This window comes from Marmota marmota, unplaced genomic scaffold, assembly GCF_001458135.2.
Source record: "Marmota marmota marmota unplaced genomic scaffold, marMar, whole genome shotgun sequence".
NCBI lineage: Eukaryota > Metazoa > Chordata > Mammalia > Rodentia > Sciuridae > Marmota > Marmota marmota.
This window is the reverse complement of record NW_026000140.1, coordinates 3,138,675-3,159,716: the sequence shown is the minus strand read 5'-3', so window position 1 is coordinate 3,159,716 and position 21,042 is coordinate 3,138,675. Positions and strand designations below refer to the sequence as shown.

The window sequence follows — 21,042 nt, the reverse complement described above, 5'->3', positions numbered from 1 at the left end:
ACTGATGTAAATTATTTCTCCTCCTCCTCCTCCTCCTTCTTTTCTTCTTCTATATAAATTTCTTCTTCTTCTTCTCCTTCTCCTTCTCCTTCTCCTTCTCCTTCTCCTTCTTCTTCCTCCCTTTGGTACCGGGGATTGAACTCAGGGGCACTTGGCCACTGATCCATGTCCCCAGCCCTATTTTGTATTTTATTTAGCGACAGGGTCTCACTGAGTTGCTTAGCACCTCACTTTTGCTGAGGCTGGCTTTTAAGTTGTGATCCTTCAGCCTCAGCCTCCCAAGCCACTGGGATAAATTTTTTTTTTAAGTACTGTCTTAGTGGCCTCTCATAAATTCTGATATGTTATGTTTCATTTTCATTCAGATCAAAATGTTTTTAAGTACCCTTTTGCTTTCTTCTCTGATTCACGAGTTGTTGAGAAGTGTGTTGTTCAGTTCATATATAATTGGAACTTTCTGGAGATATTATTATTAAAGATTGCAAATTTAATTCCATATTATCAAGTAATTCTCTGTTATCTTCCTTAATCTTTTTAAAGCAGCATCATTGAGAATAGACAAATTCTTTATGTGATAATTTACCAGGGAAGAGGTTGAGAGAGTTGTTTTTTGTTTGTTTGTTTGTTTTTTGTACTGGTATTTGAACTCAGGGACACTCGACCACTGAGCCCCAGCCCTACTTTGTATTTTATTTAGAAACAGTTCTCATTGAGTTGCTTAGGGCCTCACTGTTGCTAAGGCTGGCTTTGAAGAGAGAGCTAATTTTTTAAGAGTGGCTAGTTTCCAGTCACCAATTTGCATCACCTTGTTCCCTCAGAAGTTTAGCTTCCTTCTAGTATTATCCCATGGACACCAGAAAATTTAAGGACTTCTGATTTCTATTACTTCTTGGTAATGAGACAAATGAGAGTCTTCTTTGCAATTTAGTGTATAGGCAAAAGCACAAATTAAAATCATTCCCAGCCCACTGTCTTTTAAACCAGCTACCCTACACCACTGCTCCAAGACCACATTCCACATAGGCACACCAGTCCCTGAGCGTCTTTAACTTCCTCCATCCTCATGTTCTGTCATGCCTAGTCCCTTGGCCATGGTTTCTAATTTTATGAAATGATCTCCTCCTTTACTAGAACTGCTGAATGACTGTTCATCTTCTAAGTCTTTCCTTAATTGACTGTGGCACTTTCCGCAGTCAGAATTGGTCTCACTCACCCTTTGATTCCCTCAACAATTTGTTGTCTGCTCCACTAGGGGCATAATCTTGTGGTATGGCTATTCACTTGCTTCCTTCTCTACTAAAACAACTGGGGACAGTGACTATACCCAAAACAGGGCTGCCACCTAGTGTGTACTCAGTAAATCCTTGCAGAATAAAAAGATTGATATAAATATTAATTCCATTCAATACAGACATCTACATCACGGTGAACACAGTTTTACAATGCCAGTGAGTAGAGAAGTGAACAAGATTGAGGAAAGGTTGAGATGTTAAATTTTCATAGATCCTATAAAAGCACAATAATTTCTTTTCTTGCCTCCAGATTATCAATTCTGATGTTTAGTGGTCATTTAAGAAACAATGTGCCCTGGAAGCACCAAAGAGTGTTTCAGAATTTCTCAAGTCACCAAGCTAACCTAGCCTCCAGTGTTGTAGCCATCCGAGATGGCTTTAATCTACAGCAACCAGTCCTCAGAGATTTATTTATTTATTTATTTATTGGTTGTAGTTGGACACAATACCATACCTTAATTTTATTTATTTGTATGTGGTGCTGAAGATCGGCCTCACATGTGCTAGGCAAGCGCTCTACCTCTGAGCCACAACCCCAGCCCCCTCAGTGATTTTTTTTTAACAGAATATTTCAGACAATGATATATAAAACGAAAGAAATATCTGTAAATATTTACAAATAATCAGACTAGAAAAACAGAAATATCTGAGGATACTTTATTTGTTAGAGATATCTCACATAAAACTCTTCATCATTTTATTAATTTATAAGTTTTGTCAGTTGTAATTTAAAGAAAAAATCACACCAAACAATGATGACTCAGGTTGTCTTCTTCTCCTCCCTCTGAAACATACACAAAAATATATATTAAGTACTAATTAAATGAACAGGTGTAGAAGGCAACGGGCTCTATTACCCTACGTCAGGGAAACATGTGCTCATGAGGAAGCCTTCAGGTGGCATTCTCTGCAGGCTGTGAAGTAAACTAATTATTTTTTATTTTTGTATTAGCTGAATCACTAATTTAACATTTTAGGCGTAAATTTGTCCCAGTGTATTTTTTTAAGTAAGCTTCTAAAATTAAATTACATTTATTTTTAAGGCACTTCCTAGCATCTCTCTCACTATAGGTGGATATTTGGGTAGAATCAACATTATATTTAGCCTTATCGTGATTCATTGTTACCTGAAGGAATTTAAACTTCCAAAGCAGCACGAGTTTTTGAAATCAGTTTTGGACCCTGTAAATTAATAACAAATAAAAACAATCAGAAAAAGTAATAGATGACCATGACAGTCCTACAGGTCACTCTGTAGAATCTGGAGCGAATTCACAGGCATGTATATTAGTCAATTGAGAAATTAAGGAGTTAAAGAAATACAACTCTAAGGTCAACAATCTGGGACAGTAGAAGCCAGAGAGGGAAAAAAATGTGTAGTCAACTACAAATTCAGCTAAAATTACTAAGCAGTTGGTTTAAGACAATTCTTAGTGACTGCTCTGTTGGTATACAAAGGCATGCTCCTTAATGAGTTCAAAACATTTTTTAAATTCTCTCAATATCCTGTTTGTGCAATTAATTTGTTATATCTTTTTTAAATCCATTTAACAATATTGATAAATTTTAGGCCAAAAACCATTTAAATTATCATCAATTACTTACAGAGTCACTTACTAGTTTTTTCTACTAGGAAAACAATCAAAATTGCCAATTTGCCATATAAAATTAGAATTCTTCCTAATATTTTAGTGGGGAAAATGTGGTTATTTAAAAAAAAACATGAAATTCTTCAATCTATCTCTATATGAAATTTAAATTATTTTAAAATTATTATTTTAAAATTATCCATCGATAGATTATTGTTTTCCCTTTTTCACCACAGAAAACTCCACACCAAGATTTGCATGTGAAAATGAGCTGCCTCACCTCTTCTGCAAAGCAGACTTCCTGCTCCTGGCCCTGGCAGCATGTCTCCAAAAGGCCAGAGAAATCTGCAATGACAGCCTCAAGCTGTTCCTCTGTTATTTGTGGCTTTTGCTTCACAAGGTTAATGAGAAACCTATGGATTTAAACAACACAAAATAAGAGAGAAGTCTGTTATACACTGGTATTCTTCTAAAGCTTCCTCCTAAAGAATTGTCAAAGCTCTAGTTACCCTCAGCCCAAACCACCAGTCCATCAAACCTTCTCCAGTCTTAGTGCACACACCTGTCTAAAGCGCTCTCATCAGAAAGACTGAGGCTGGTCCCATGCCAACTTTCCACTGGTCTGGACTTTTGTAGAATACAGATCAAACACTATTTTATAATCCTGTCATACTTCTATGTAGTGAAGTATGGTCTTTTTCTTACTTGCCTAGATTATCCTTTGCTGTTCTCTCCTCTAAAGTGTGTCTTATCCATACTCAAAGGCCCAGATTTCCAGACCCTGCCACCCACCATGATCACACCTTTACTTAGCACTGGTAGCACCAATTACCCCTGTACTACTCATTTAGCAATGCTTTCCCACTGGAATTAGTGTTGCCTGGGGCAACAGGGAGAGCAGGCCAGAGGAGGCAGCTTTATTCTTCCTTGAAACATGCCTCAGACTGTGATAAAGAAAAAGAGGAAGAACAGGTTTTCCAAAGAAGGAAGACCATTTACAAAGCAAGTGAGTTTTAACATGCATGGGTGTTTGGAGAACATAAATTCTACTGACTTGCATTACCATCACCATTGCAGAACGACTCCCACAATAAACTGCAATGTGTACTTCATTTCTGAACTCCCATGCCACAAGGTTGAATCAAATATGATTATTCTCTCTCTATAAAGCATACTGTAAAAACAGACTCAATTATGTGCCTCCTGTGCTTGTAATAGAAGTAACCACACTCGCCACAAAGATACACTTTAATCTCCCTAAATAGATTGTTCATTTTTCCTTAACCCCAAAATGCATTAAATCAATAATTAAAAAGAGACAATTTTTGAAAACAGGAAATTGTGTGCCCTAATGAATTTTTACAGACCTACTTTCCAATGAGTCTGTGAGAACAGAACTATTTTGAAAGACACCATAGGTGTTTGGGGGATAATATGTTTCACTAATCAGCCCAGGAGTTGGAGAAGTGCAAGAAAAAAGTCTCAACTGCTACTTGTTATTGCTGGTCTTCTCCATTCTAGCAAAAGACAATTTCTTACTCTTGCTTCATGGTTTGCAGTGCTACCCCCTGGGGTTGGCACAGATCCTTATGGAAGATGAATTTATCAGCAGAGAATGATGGAGGAACATAGGTCTCATCTAGCACCAAGCTGCTGAAGCATGGCCTCCTGTTGGCATATGAAGAATTGCAGCAATGGCCAACACCAGGGTTCACAGGATTCACTTCATGCCTGATACACAAGTGTCCAATAATAAGGTCAGCCTGGTTAAAAGAAGGAGAAAGAAAAAAGCAAGGAGTTGGGACATTAGTCACAAAGTTGGTTCAGGTTTTCAGAAAACTTTTGTGATCATTTTTAATGTCCAGTAAATTATAATTAATATTGAAGGAAAAAATTGCTATGTGTGTAGAATCATGTGTTGCCATTTTATAAAACCAGTGCTCACCAATTTGTTGGGGATGAATCTTTGGTTTTAGTGACAGATGTTACCTTATTGATATTGAAGACAGTCTTTGAGCTATTTGATATCAGCTATTTGAAACACTTCTAAAGGGGGAAAAAGTCTCATCCCTGATCCTTGAAACATACATGTTTGTTTCCTGTGTATCTCTAGTTGAGCCTTACTTTCGAGATACAGTGGATCACTTTCTGAAGATAAGAATGGTGCAAACTGAGTTCTCTGCCATCTATATCCACACATACACACAGCTAACACAAAAGAAACAGGGCCAATACCCATGTACCATGAAGGTTTTTCTAATGTGGAATCTTGCTATTTTCCACACTTCATAGACATCTTAAATGCCTAGGAAAAACTTTCAATAAATGTCAACATGCTTTGTGTATACACTATGTTTCAGGTTAATAGGATAGGAGTTACTCAGATTACATAGTTTCAGAGAGCTGTCCTATGAAGATGGTACAATTTCATTCTAAAATGTCAGATGAAAAAGCTGAATCTTAGTGACATGAGTATAGCTTCCAGAATGACACAACTAGTAAGTGGTGAAATGGGCTGGGCATGTAGGAAAGAAGCCCCAGAACCTCCACTCCTGGATTGTTACACCACCTGGCATCCCTGCAGCTTCTCAGGGAAAAAATGTGATCACTGAGTAAGGTAACAATCGCAGGAAACTCCTTTTGCTCCTAATCTTTGGGGACATGAAAACCAATTAATAAATAACTCCCCATGGTCAAAAAGAAGAACAAGGAAAACCTGATATATAATTTTATTCACTATTGTGACATTAAGGGAAAAATAATTTTTAAAAATTCAGTCTGTAATCATATATGACATGAGTGACTAGAAAGTAAAGATCATTGCTGTTAATAACTGGAAAGTCATTTTTACTTGTCAGAATATGGGACTTATTTACATTATTCTATACCTTATATCCCGTCAAAGGGAACAAATTGCCCCTGGTATCATTATGATTATAAGATTGTTCTACAAAAAGCAAAAACCTAAGTATGGTTCAAGTCACATGGCAAATTTTAGTCTATTGAGGGTACAGCTTTTTCTTTCTTTTGTAAATTAAAGTAAGCATTTGATGAGCAAAAAGAGGAAATATGAGGTTAGTATTCCATCTTTCCTGCACAGAAAGCTTGCCCAGACATTGTGCAGTAGCCTGGCTGCATTTTCACCAGCCCTTCTAGAAGGACTGGAGTCCTGGCCACAGGCCTACCATTTGGAGCTGGGTTCTCACACGGTCGCCAATTGCACCTCACTGAAGGAGCTTGCTAAAGCTGTCTCCACGCTGGGTTCTCCCATTTCCCCTACATGGGAATTAGAAGGCCACTTCAAGTCAGGCAGCAGAAACCAGATTAAAAACTTAAAGAAAACACTCACCGCTCCCTCACCACAGGCCAGTTGCTTGTCCTCGCTGAGTTGGCAACACGTGGCTGCCGTGTTGGCCATTTTCTCGGTGAGGGCCATCAGCTCAGCTGAGGTCAGTTGAGGCACTTTCTTCACATAAGAAACGAGAAACCTGAAAGAAGCATTTTTCACCAAGTCCTGGTGAGTCCATCATGAGTTTTTGGCCTCTCAATGACCTACTTCTGACATCAGAAGATTCGGTATTTGGACTGACTTTGAAGATGCAGCTACTCTCAACATCACTCTCTCTGTGCTATCCTCCTCCCAACATGTCACCATTAAAAGGTAAAATCTGGGCAGAAGGCTGACTTTTATTCCCAACCTCAGCGTCCCACTGATTGTAACTGATTTGTGTGTGTGTGTGTGTGTGTGTGATTTTAACTGTGACAAACCATGGAAGAATGAATGTCTTTAAATATTTGCAAGGTTTGAGGAAGATAAAGCCAGTTTCACAGATCAGACTTCATAGGGTCCTAAAAGGGGAAATGGGGACGGCTACCATCTCTCGAGGGAAATGAGGTAAACAGATTTTACTGACTTCCATTAGAAATAGAAACTGAAATTAGAGTAGTCTTGCATCACTAAGTAATTTTAAATCACTGAAAATACTATTTACAAAAACGTACGCATTTTGTAAGTAATATTGTCCTAATTTCTGGAAGAGGCCACAGCTTCGCTTTGCCAGTGCTTGGCTCTCCTGGGTGTATTTCTGTAATTCTTCTTCCTGAAAATACAAACATTATTGGATACATTTTTCTCTCTTCCTGGACTCTCTATATAACTGTATATAAAATTGATCAATATTTTATGCTATTATAATAGAAACCAGTCTTAGAGGTTTTTTTAAATATTAAAGGTAATAAAGTATAAATTTTAAGAATTAAAGGAAATGGACTTGGAGAGATATAGTTTAAAACTTTGTGAATCACAAAATTGATAGCAGAACTCCATCTCTGCATAAAAGTTACAGTTCTTTCTGTACAAAATTTCTGTCTTTCTGGATCTATCCAGAAATGAATATTATCTTTATTCTGTGTACCAAAGAATGTTTGGTTAACAATTTTATTCTTAAGTAAGGCACTATTTGCTGGCTATTAGTTAATAACAACTTAATGTCTATATTAATAGTTCATTGATATAACTAGCTAACTACTAGTCAATAACTAGAATATTTCAAAGAGTTTTTTCAGTGCTGGGATTTGAACCCAGGACCTGACTCAGGTACTCTACCACTAAACTTCATCCACAGCTTTTTTAAAATTTTATTTTCAGACAGGGTCTTGCTCAATTTCCCAGCCTGGCCTGTAACTTTTAATCCTCCTGCCTTAACCTCCCAAGTAGCTGGGATTACAGGTATGCACCACATCCAGCAGATTTTTAATGGATACTCTCAATCCGTTTATATCAGGTTTTCTCTGAAATTATCAATCAACTTACCCCTTTATCCTGGCATTCAAGAGGTTTTTCAGACTGAGCACACTTCTCCAGTACCTCCTGGTATCCTTTAACAACTCTTAGAATTACTGGGACAGCAAGCTCAGGATGTCTTCTTGAATATTCATGAACAAAACTAAAATATGTGGGGAAAATATCATAAATCCTTGGAATTAAGACAAAATGAAGTCATTGCGTTCCTAATCACTCCTGTGTGATAGTGTCCATGGAAATTAAAAATCAGATAAATAAAGCTGGACATCATGATCTGAACACTGTGAATGACAATACTATGAATATAAACCATGTCCCTCAAGTTGTCCTGTAAAATGGTATTTTATTTTCTTTTGCAGCTCACGTTGGCTTTTCAATTGTGAATTTTTACCTTCATTCGTTGTGCCTGCTTTATGCTAACATTGCTTTAGGCAGTAAGGAGACAACACTGTGTAAGATAAAATGCCGGCCCTCTCCTGTGTTAGAGAGAGGCAGAATCAAGCAAACAGGAGGGAGGTCATCTATCTCAGGTAGTGATCCATCGATAAAGGGAAAGAAAGATGGAAGAGAGGAAAGGAGGTAACTCCCATAAGTGGAGAGGACACTAATTTAGCAAGGGGTCAAGAAAAGCTTCTCTGGGCAGTAATATCAGACAGAGACCTGGGTGAAGGAAGCAATACAAGTGCCCCGGGCAGGGGGGTATCGTTTCTGCTAAGATCCTTTTCACCTGAAGATATGCTTCTGTTAAGCAAACAATTAGCTTTAGAGATGTGTTGATGTGTAAACTTAAAGATAACTCTTGAGTTTACTAACTATACTCCCAGATTATAGGAATTGGTCATATTAAGTTCTTCCACCAATAAAATGTCAAGATGTGTCTCCCAATTCTGGTCTTAGTTCCAATTTTCATAATTTTATTTAGCAGGTCAAACAATGTGTGAATGTCTAATTTTAATGTAACAATAGTACAATATTTTCAGGGAATATTAGAAAGAAAATTGGGCCATTATTTTCATTATTGCATCAGAATCAGACTTTTAAATTTAGAAGAACCTTGAAGATCATTAAGTATAATGTCCTAAGAGTTGCACAAATGCAATTCTTTAGTGTTTATAGACACATACAATAAGGGAAAATATATTTACCTGACTGCTTACTTCCCTAAAGGCAAATGTAATAAGAACACGGTCTGTGAATTCTATTACAACAAACTACCCTACTGCAGATGTATCTAAATGTGCCTTGATTTTCTAAAAATATACAACACATATTCAACAAATAACAAATAAACCTTCTATCTATGGAGTTATATTTTTGGGAAAAGTTCTTTAAATATCCATGACAATAAAGCACATTTTTAACCATAAGTCATTCTCATTACAAAATATCTATACCTTATTCGACATTTCAATGTTGACCATTATATGAGTAAACTATTATAATGACAATGATTCTTACTCCAAAGAAATTGATATTAAATAAAATACACTTTGTACGTAAGCCAGTTAATAACAGATGGTGAAAGCCTCACCTTTGTTAGATGCCTTTCCCTTTTCTCTAGTTATCTGCTTACATCTCTTTCAACTCAGAATATTCTAGCCAAACATCCTCACATATAAGTTTAAAAACCATCACTCTCCACTTCAACCACACAAAGCTGCCAGCCACTTAATGATCTCAACTTGTTGAACACACATTTGCAGAGAGAGCGTGTTACCTTGCTAAGAAGATGTTTCTTTCAGCTGAAGAAAACTGGTTGAAATCTCTATCTCCTAAAAACCTGTTGAGGGTTGGAGACAGACCTTCAGGTTTGTCGTCATTTTCTGCGTGGATTATGCAATGACCTAGTTCAAGTGTGGGCAATTTGCAGCATTCTGTTATTTTGCTTGACAGAGCATCTTGTCGAGAACAAATATATGACATAATTTTTTCCTGTAGTTGGAAACACAAAACATAAGTCTTAAAGTTTTATTCTGTAAGTAGGACCTCAGAGCCAGTTCTAGGGTGAAAAGGAGGAAGGAAGGAGAAAACAGGGAGGGAGACAGAGGGAGAAGGAAATTATGGAGAACAAATTTTCCACTCCATCTTTACTAAGAAGGAAGAAGTAATGATTTTTTTAAAACCCAGAATTGAGGAAAGAGGAAAGAATAGAGCAGAGGAAGGGAAGGAAGAAGAGAGGAAGGAAGAAGAAAGAAGACACTTTCCTTGTCTCCCATACTAAAAAGTGCTTTTGTCACTCCTATCCAGGTACACATTTGTTCAATTCTTTTTCCCATAGTTGTCAGATAAACCCTATTATTTTAGTACGAAGGCCTCAAAACAAGAGGGAAATCAAATAGCAACAAATAGTATTCAAGTTCACCTCTACACAACATTTGCTGCTGGTGTCATGAAAAGCAAAACTTTCCACTCTGTATCAGAACAATCTGTAGTGACCCACTATTCCCACCAGAGGGCAGTGCACCCAAGTGGTCAAAAAGGTCAAGCTTTCAGATACACTCCTGTCATGGGACTGAAAATTCCAGGCATTCTCAGCGGGGTCAATTAGAATCCATTCTTCAGCTTTTAAAATCTAACTTACGTATCATATGAAAATTAACTTTAAAGGAAAAGAGTCCTTATGAATTCCAGTTTTTAAATAGGTTTTAAAAGTAACTATGAAAAACAACAAAATTAGAGCTGTGGATGTAGCTCAGTGGTAGAACATTCAGCTGGTGCATGTGAGGCTCTGGATTTGATTCCTAGCACGGGAGGTGGGGAGGGAAGCTACTTAAGAAAATGAACAAAATTCCCACTTAAAAACTGAGAAAGCTGACCTCAAATAAAAATGAAATAGTTCTTGTTGATGTTCCTAGTCTGTATGTAAACTCCTCTAGATGAGAAATTCAGTGAGGTGGCAAAGTTTCCAGTTCATCCCCCCCACCTCAGCAACTCACTCCAGGACTCTGCTATGCTCAAGGGCTGTCACTCTGAGGCCTCCCCTGCACCTTGGCTGCTTGCAGATTCTAAAACTAGCTGCCATGGGAGTGGGCTGAAATGAGAATTAACTCTGCATGGTCAGCCCTCTAGAATCCAGCTTCCAGCCTGGTTTTCAGGTCATTTGAGCATCTGAGAATAGTGATTTTAAGCTTCCTCTGAGAGGAGAGTGTGTCACAGGGGACCAGAGAGGAAGACCATTGGAAATAGGAAAGACTCTTGTACAATGTCTAAGGGGTCTAGAGTTGGTCCAAATAGCCACACTGCTTTGATCACCACTGACTATATCATGCAAAAAGAATCTGTTGCTAGGGCTTTGGGTTTTGTTTAATTCTCCTAGAGCCCTTTATTCACACCTCTCTTAGGCCATGACTAGCTTTTGGCCTTGTGGAAAAATTTATTGTGTTCTTTTAGCTGTTTTCAATCATTCAACAAATTGTAATAGAATGCCTTTCACATGCCAGGCATTTTCCTGTAGAGAGTAAACAAAAAACAGTCCCTGACTTCAAGGAGGTCACTGTCTTATCTCTCCTATCAGACTAGAAATTCCTGGAGGTCAATTTATGCCTTCCTAACAAGTGTCCCTCACTGTGGCTAGCCCATACAAAGTATGTAATATGTGTTGATCAAATGAAGAAATAAATTGAAGGAAAAAACAACACATTAAAAAGAAAGAGCTTGGGGTTGGGGCTATGGATCTGAGGTAGAGCACTCACTTAGCATGTGTGAGTCACTGTGTTCGATCCTTAGTACCACATAAAAATAAATAAATAAAATAAAGGTAATGTATCCAACTACAATTAAAAAATATTTTAAAAAATAAATAAAGAGTAAAGAGCTTGCCCCTAAAAACCCTGTATGGAGGTCTCCTGGGAGATCATATCTTCTTTAGATGTAAGAAATGAATGGGTCCTTGTCTTACAAAAGGGGGCATCCCTGAAATAAAAGCCAGGATCAGAAAAGATGGCTTAAGTTTTATTAGCAAGAAGTGGGTAACATCACTTGGTCACCTAATTAGCCATATCCTGTGACCAACTGAAACCAGACAGCCTCCTCTCTTTAAGAACCAGACAAAAAAAAAAAGAAAGAAAAGGGAGCAGAAATACATATTTTTAGGGAACAAGACTCCTCACCCCATCCTGCAGACACTCCAACACATTTCCTCTGCAACACTCCTCATGTATGTGGGCCACATCCAAGACCAGCTTTTGAATTTCAGTAAAATTTGCTCTGGGAAACTTTTGACTCAGCTTAGCAACAGTTCTAGGGGAAGAAGAAAGGATTTAAAAATCAATTTGGGTTAGCTATCAAAATGATGTAGTATTCAGAGAGTATCAGTAATGGTAAAACTCAGAGGAAGAACAGAAACATGTTGTTTCAAAAGAAAAGGAAGCACTTCTTATGTCTTGTCAAGTCCTGCTCAGTCTTTCAAGGCAGTAGCTCTGTACATGGCAACCTGGCCCCCAAAATTATTTGGAAATTGAGATTTTTTTTTTTTTTTGGAGATTGGGGTACCAGGGATTGAACTCAGGAAACTCAACCACTGAGCTATATCCCCAGCCCTATTTTGTACTTTCTTTAGAGACAAGATCTCACTGAGTTGTTTAGCACCTCACCATTGCTGAGGCTGGCTTTGAACTCACAATCCACCAGCCTCAGCCTCTTGAGCCACTGGGGTTACAGGCATGTGTCACCACACCTGGTATGAATTTTATGTTTTTACTGCTCGTCCTCAATAGCAAGCATCTGGGATCATTTTAGGGAGTAGATAGAAATATTAAAAAGGCTAAACAATTAAGAAATGGAAAATTCTATGACAATGATAATCATTTTTCACTTTGAGTTAAAAAAAAAAAACACTTCTGAGAATCCAGGGAGGTGTGCATATGTGCAAATCAAACAAATGGAAGAAGAAAGTGGAGCAGACTGAACATTACAGATATGTCATCATGCCAAGACTTAGCTTGGCCAGAATGGAAGTAAAAAATAAAAATTCCAGGTTCTTCTACTTGTTTCATTAAATTTTAAGAGATGAGTGTGTGAAGCCACTGCTTCTACTGATGAAGATGGATTTTCTTTATAAATTTGGAGCATTAAACTATTACTTAGAGATAAATTATAGAGTCAATACATTCATATCTTAATTTCTATTTTATTACTAAGATAAATTTAAATAAAGTAGTTCATAAATCTATTTTTAAATTTCAAATAGAATTGGAAGGTAGTTAAAGGATAAATCTGACCTCTGCCAAGAAGAGATTTTAGTCAGTTTAGAACTAATGGTGTGAATATAAATTTGCATCTAGTTCTCCACTGTGTATAATATTCTCTAATATGTTATTTAATAAACAAACTCTGAATGAACATACCTATTACTCTTTACAGCAACAATTGATTTAAGAGACCTTATAGCATATTAGGAAGCATAATTAATGTAAAGAATATCTTGGTAAGCCACAAGCTTTAGATTATTCTCAGTGAAGGCTGTTGCAGAGGAGCTAGGAAGACATAATCTAATGAGGAGATACAATTTGATTGCAGGCAGTAACTTAAAGAGTATCTAGGAGACATAAATAATATAAACCTCCAGTTTCTTCTCCGAGGGTTATCTCAGCAAAGCTTTTAGCAAGGAGAACCCAGTCCCAAGATCCTAGGATTCTGATCACAGTGGCCCTCATCAAATGAGACTTCACTCTTTATAATAGCAACACTCAGAAAAATGAACCATAGTTGCAAGCTAATAATTCTACAAATCTCACCTGCATCCCTAGATAGAGCTTAAACTTACATGGCTTGGAAGATGAGGGGTTCGAAAGTTCTCTTTACTGCACACACATGTTGATTTAACAAGCTGCTTTCTTTTAATTCTTTTGTAATCGATGCTGTCTAAGGTGGAAAAGTATAAATAAGGTTGTAAGAAAGTTTGTATTTTCTTTTGTAAGTTCTAACAATTAGGAAAACAGCACATATAGATAAAACACAAGACTCTACAAATTTTTTTGCTATGAACTATAAATGCTATACAATTTTGTGAAACATTACTCCATCATTCTTTGAGATTATTCATTCTTTCTTTTAGATTAGTTGATATGTTTCTATACCAGATTGATTTATTAAAAATATCTCAAACAAAAAGATTATAATTGGGGGGATCATGAGTGAATACAGCTATAAGACTTATTTACATATAGCTTTAAGACAGATTGAAGCTTGATAATTTCTGCTCAGTTACAAAAAGTAAATTTGCCTCATAACCTGACATCGAGAATAGTAATAACTCTTAGGAAATTTTTATAGAATTTTGGGTCTCGAGTAGCTAATTGTGGATATCATTCTAGCTTTGCAAACTTGGGAAAGCTATTTGCTTTTTAAACCTAAGTTTCCCTGTTCAATTAATAACAATAATACACCTTAAATTTATTCTAAGGACTAAAAGTAATGAATATAAAGTATCCCAGTTCTCTTTGATTTTTTCTCTCTTCTCCTACTCTTCCCTTTCTCTATTTTCTTCCACATATTTCACTTCTCTCTCTTTTACATTATCATCTCTTTCTCTGGCTTTCCTTCTAGATCCCACCAAACTTAATAATAATTGTTGGCTGAGTGAATGAATGAAAACAGAAAATCCAATTTTTTTTTCTCACAAAGAATATCAGACTGCTGGAAATGCTCTGTTCTGAAAAATAAATAAGCTCTTCACTGAAAGCCTGTTTTCATTCTGAATGTTGGTTCCAATGAATCATAGCCAGACTACACATTGGCTCAGATGTCCATACAAATCAGATACCTTGGTCTGGAAACATTCAGCAGCATTTTCAGCTTTGCAGCAAAGTGGAATCATTTTGTCATAGCCAGCAGCCAGAGAGAGAATGGTGGGAGCATATAGGAAGGGGTGCCTTCTTGATATCTCATAGATGCATCTATGAAAGGAGTAGAAGGTAAAAGTTTCAAAGAGGCATAAAAATAAGACTACTTCTGCTTGGAACTGGACTCTAAAATTTGTTTACAGATTCAGGTAAATGGATAAAGTTGGAGAAGATAATGCTAAGTGAAGTTAGCCAATCCCCAGAAAACAAATGTCAAATGTTTTCTCTGATATAAGGAGGCTGATTCATAGTGGGTAGGGAGAGGGAGCATGGGAGGAATAGACGAACTCTAAGTAGGGCAGAGGGGTGGGAGGGGAAGAGGGGGGGCAGAGGGTTAGTTAGCAAGGATGGTGGTGTGATGAGCATCGTTACCCAAAGTACATATATGAAGACACGAATTGGTGTGAACATACTTTATATACAACCAGAGATATGAAAAATTGTGCTCTATATGTGTAATATGAATTGTAATGCATTCTGCTGTCATATATTTAAAAACAATAAATAAATAAATAAAAGTTTTAAAAAAGATTCAGGTAACAACAAACAACAGGGAAAAACTGCAGAGGGCTTTATCTTTGCTCTGTTCTGAAAGGGAAACCAGTCATATTTTTTTCTAGATGCTGTCAGTAGAGAAACTTGGATGGGAGTGGGGGATCTATCTGATAGATAATACAAGATTCTATTATGAAAACCAGTAGGCAGAAGTGCTGACTATGATTCTTATTAAAGTGTCTTTTTCACTGTGTCTACTCAGCCAGGTTTGAGGACTCATGGCCAGGCTGCTGCTGAGCAAAGCTGAAAATTGGACCCTTTTTTTTTTTTCCTTGTCAGTGCAAAATGGAATCATCCACCCTGACATCCTCCACAGCACAGGTAAGGGCAAGTTCTGCCTCTGGGTTCAAGCAGTAATCAGGAAAATGGATATGATAAAGAACTAGCTACAAACTTCCCAGACTTCCACCTGGGTTCAAATATACTCAGCCCTTTGCTTTCACCTCCTAAGCTTTAATTTCTTCATTGACAAACCAGGAAAAGGAAGACGATTGAAGAGGAAAAGGAGAAAGCAGCATCAAAGGGTGTTTATGATCCATAATCCATCTTTTATGCCAAGCCCATTTTATCCTCAGCATGCTATGTGCTCAATAAACCTTAGCCCTGTTTATGTATCTTAACTATGCCTGGATCTATGATTTTTTTTAATTTTCAGGCAATTTGATGAGCATAATATGCCAATATTTGGCACTGAAAGAAGTCATTTTGTGCAGTATTAATATATTCCTGAGCTATATAAATTTGAGATTAAAGGGAAAAAGGCAGATGTATCTCCAGAGACTAATGCAACAGCTTCTGGGTCCATTTTGTGGTCTGTACTGCATGTAGCATGCTGTGCTTTAAAGTTGCACTTAAAATTGTTCTATAATTATCTGGTATAGGACTCAGCAGATACAATCCAAAGCATTATTCTTACTTCTCTACACTTCGGAGTATACCAGTAAATTGCAGAAATACTAAATTGTTTGGTACTGCTCCTTTTGGGGGTTTTCCTTACTTGTTCATGAATGTCTCCCTGTCTTCTTCATATGCTTTACAACTTGTGGCAGGTTCTGGAGCTTGGAAGGGTGGAAGGGCTGGAGCAGCCTTCTTGTGAGCAAATAAGCAACTATGTCTTTCCTCTCCACTTCGGCTGCAGCAGTCTGAAAGTCCATACTTTTCAAAAATTTCCTTCTCATGGCAAATTTCTTCCAGAAAGGCAGACATCTGTAAGAAAGCTTTTCTTTTAATAAAAGATAACTATTTTACTTAAAAATTCTCTAAAGCACATGAAATTTTTTTTCTAATAACTAAAGCCATAACTATAGATTAAGAAAATTCCCCACACAAATTCCAACACTTTTAGTTTGGATCTGACAAGATAGCTTTCTTCATTGCCTTTGGGATTAGTAATTTCTGTCCTTGAGTTATACATATGACTGTTAGAAAGAGCTATTTTATTTTAAAGGGAAAAGAACCATGAAATATTTTGTCTTTCCCCACTTAATTTTAAATTCTCTGTTATTTTCTCTTTTATGTTATCAATAATTTGGCCCCAGGATATATAAGCTTTTCACATTTGTATATAAAACGTGTTTCGGAGACAATCATTTCTCATAGTCTTTTTATGACAAGACGTTGATCTAAAATCGGATTTTATTTTCAGTTAAAAATAAAAATGACTTCAAAACAAAATAAAAATTAAAGCATTTTTCATTGGTCAAAACTACAGATTTAGCTGAAAAGTTTAAAAACCCACGTATGTCCTTATTTGGTGCTTTAATTTTACCCAATGTGGATGATGACACCAATATCTCAAAAGAAAGCCTCTAAGGAATACATGTGGTTAGTTCATCTCAGAAAACCTTTTATTTTGCTTTTAAACTGTTAATATTTAGAGAATCCTGAAAATTTTAATTAAGACTTTTAATTTCTAATCCATATTAAATAAAAGAAACCTTTAACTTCACTACAATAAATTATCAAATGGTAACATTGCCTTGAATCTCTAATTGGATATAAAGTTGAATAGGAAGTATATTTTACATAATTTATACATAAATTTATGTATACATAAATTTAAAAAGATTATCAGGACAAGTCAAAAATATAGATGCAAAACCAAGATTTTATTAATGCCGAAGTTTCAGAGTTGGAAAACTCTTTATTTCTTAAAAGGGTGCCTACAGTGGTCCGGACACACTGCCTTTAGGTCACTTCAACCCTACCATGCAGAGGATTTGGGGGGCCTTTTGTTTCACAATAGGATATCTCTAATCAATATTCATTTCTATATTGAGATAAAATAAAAAGTAACTACTATTTATTGAGCATCTACACTGGGACAATTTTATACTAAAAATAAATACTCATTCCTTATCTAAAGTTTAACTTAACAGGGTCCTATGTTTTGATGCTATTATTTGTTTGCTAATGTTGGCAACCTGTTTATATGTGCTACGCACCTCACATTTACCTGAGTGTTGGTATAGTTTAATGAATTTACTGAAGATGCTAGTTCTGGACCCATGTGTCTAATTTGAATTCTGATTTTATGGTTCCTTTAAGAATGTGACTTAACCTTTCTTGTGCTTCAGCTTCCTCAACTGGAAAATGAGACCAATCTCCTAGGATTATTATAAAGATTTGATAAATTAGTATTTGTAAGCAAAGCTGATATTCTGCCCACAGAGTCTTAGCCAGAGTCTCTTAACTCACGCACTGTACGACCATTCTGATTCATCAGTGTTATCTGTTATATCATATTTTGATTATCAGTATGTTTGTAGCACTCCCTAGAATAATGACAAGCACATTGTATATTTAATAAAAATTAACAGCTATTACTATTATTGTATCAACCTCCATGATAACTCTGAATTAGACCTAATCTTGTCCCTTGTGCTATAGATAAGAAAACTAAAGCCCTCCAAAGGAGTTAAGTAATATGCCTACAGTCACAAAGAGAATCTCTATAATCTGAACTCCTAGTCACCATGCTTTTATTGTTTGCAATAGCTACTAATTTTTTCATCTGTGCCCTTTGGCAAATCACAATTTATCTAATCCTTCTTTCACACAACACTCTTTAAATATTTAAATACATGCCTTCTCTGTATCTTCTCTTCTGTATTCCAAATTTTGGTCCAATATCACGGTGATTTTTTTTATTATTCACTCACCTGGTTTTCTAAACATCCTGTAGGATGCTCACCGTCAGTGGGTTTCTTAATTACAGCCAATACATCATTGGCCATTTTCCTTATCTCTGTGTAAGTGGCTCCATGAACAAACTGGGCAAAAAATATGGTAGCCCTGAAACAAAAATGTATGTGAATGCTTAAAGAGCAGATTCATATCAAACACTTCTCTCAAGTATATTTGTTTGATTTTCTGTTTATTGTCTAACTTGTTTAGAGGGTGATATTTGCTTTAAAAAAGAATCTAGTCATCCAGAAGAAAGTGTCAGTCCTGTTTCTTTTTCTTTTTTTATATTTCTCCAGAAATATACGTATGGCTTTTAAAAGTCAAAAATACTGGATTTCCCAAAAAAGTTGTTCCTACTTTTACAGTCACCCACTCACAGTAATGCACTCATAATTGAGGGTATCTATATTTAAAGTTTTCTGCTTTTAATTTAAGCAAAGACTTAGTCATTAGACCTCTACTTGTGTCTACTCGCCTCATGATCAAAGCCTGATCCAAGACAATGGTGCTTCTGGACTGATTCAAAGCAATGTGTGTACTTTCTGTAATCAAGCAGTGCCAGCAACACATGCCTTTAAATACCTTATTAGAAATTTTTAAAATGTGGAAAGAAGAAGAGCATCCAAGGAACAATATGCTTTCTGCAAATAACAAAAAGATGGAGTATACTACCTCCTACAACTTGCTACTAAGATTTAAATAGAATGCAGAAAAGGGAACATTATATCTATTGGTATCGATGAGAAAAGTTCCTGAATTCATACATAGTTGTCATTGATCAGAAACTAATCTTCAGTTTCTAGATTCTGATTTGGTTGGCTCTGTGGAATTCTAAGTCATCTAGAGGTTAATAGCTAAAACATTGGCCAAAGTTCTACCTTTTCAGTATCAATTTGAGAGTCAGTACAGATAACATTTCTTGAAATTGTTTAATTTGCTTTTTTAATTTAAAAATTCATAGGGCTATCCAATTTCATTTCATTACCTAACTAAAATTATCTGTGCTTTTCAGATCTAAAGGGCATTTCTATAAGAAAAACTTACAGGTCAACTAAATTCATCTCTGCAGAACATTGGGAAGAATCCAGTGTGGAAGCTGGAAAACAAAAGAAAGTCATGAAAAGTGGTGTTTTCAACTGCATCCAGGAAGAAGCAATCCTGTTACATAAATGTTTGGATTTAAATTGCAACTATATAATTTTAGAACTAAGAAGTCATTAGACATCCCCTATCTAAACATCTTAATTTTATACTTGAGAAAACTAGGAAACTAAGGAAAGAAGTTAACAAAAAAAGTTTATAGTAGACCTAACACTAAAATCTGGACCTCATGTTTTCCTATCATTTGGTTTCCCCCTAAATATGCTCTAATTGGCTTGATTTTTTTTTTAAACTTGGAATTGAACACAGGGGTTCCCACCACTGAGCTACATCCCCAGTTTTTCTTTTCTTTTTTTTATTTTGAGACAGGGTCTTGCTAAGTTGCCAGGACTATCTTCCAACTGGTCAAAGCTTGTCTTGAACTTGTGATCCTCCTGCCTCATTCTCCTGAAGTGCTGGGATTGCAGGTGTGTGCCACTGTATCCGGCCCTACTTGGCTTGAGAAGCAAATGGTTAAAAACATATTTCAGTCATCATTTTGAACATATGCCACAGTTTGTTCATTCATATCCTAGTCACAGTATTGCCTTTTCAGAAAGTCAAATAGTGATCCATTTTTCTGAATTAAGAATAATAATGTTACTTACTTTTAACAGTCTGAGGAAATGTTAGAGATGAAAGAGCCAGGATTATGGCCTGGTATACATACATATAGATTTTTTTTCAAAGTAAATATATACACCAATTAAAAATAATGTACAAAAATTAATGCAACATGGCACGTATGAGGCATTCATTGGTCATATTAAGCACAGCTCTATGATTTTGTAAATCTCTTATAAAGTAATAAGCTTATCTTTCATTTGAATGTACTCACCAGCTAAATCTTTTTTCTCTGTGTGAATCAATAAATACATCAAGGCAAATGAATAAACACAAATTTAAGAATTTTGATCAAAGGCAAAAAGAAAGACACCAAGTATCTCACCTATTCCATATGCATTATTATGCAGTGTTCTGGATTCGGTAAAAGTTAGTAGGAAGGCTAGAAAAATCGATACCACCCACTTCATGGTTGCTGGGTATCCCATTGTTGGCAGTGGCAGAGCAGGATATTCAAAATCATCCTGAAACTCTTTTTTATATCCTCCATGGGCAATGCCTGTTAACTAGTAACCTTTTGTTAGTATATCCATTACTTTATTTCCTTAGGTTGGAAATGGGACATTTTGCCAATAATTAACAGCACAGGGATTATTTGCATTTTATGTTCAAGGACACAGACCTCTTCAGAGTGGAAAAACATTTTGCAAATTCATTCTGTTGTGAAAATATAACAAATATACTTCTCAAATGACAAAGTATTCAAACAGATGCTTTTTCCCTAAATTGCAGAAAAAGTAATCCCTTTCAAATTAAAAATGTTAATGTCATAAAGAAAAAAAAAAACCTAATCTTGGTATGCAACTCAACTAAATACATTATTTCTTTTAAAATATTAGTTAAAAACTTGTAAACCAGACACTGAACACATTGTTGGACCAATTCACACTCTCCATTAAAAAGTACGTTTCTTGATTATTATATATTTACTGGTTAGCTCAAAAACACTTTTCACCTGACATACATGTTGATAAAATTTACAGCACAAACTAATAAGCCAGGTGATATAC

At 36.1% G+C, this 21,042-nt stretch overlaps 1 protein-coding gene across 1 annotated transcript; it reads right to left on the bottom strand.

The window, feature by feature from the left end:
• Positions 1-1,935: 1,935 nt before the first annotated feature.
• Positions 1,936-20,537, bottom strand: LOC107158797 (alpha fetoprotein). Its single transcript, XM_015505294.2, has 15 exons — positions 20,358-20,537; positions 19,313-19,364; positions 18,244-18,376; positions 16,080-16,288; positions 14,449-14,581; positions 13,450-13,547; positions 11,795-11,924; positions 9,403-9,617; positions 7,695-7,827; positions 6,884-6,981; positions 6,231-6,369; positions 4,421-4,644; positions 3,162-3,294; positions 2,420-2,474; positions 1,936-2,076 (listed from the first exon to the last, which is right to left on the bottom strand). The coding sequence occupies exons 1-14, from the start codon at positions 20,458-20,460 to the stop codon at positions 2,430-2,432; spliced, it is 1,845 nt and encodes a 614-aa protein (XP_015360780.1). The 5' UTR covers positions 20,461-20,537; the 3' UTR covers positions 1,936-2,076; positions 2,420-2,429.
• Between the last annotated feature and the right edge of the window lie 505 nt (positions 20,538-21,042).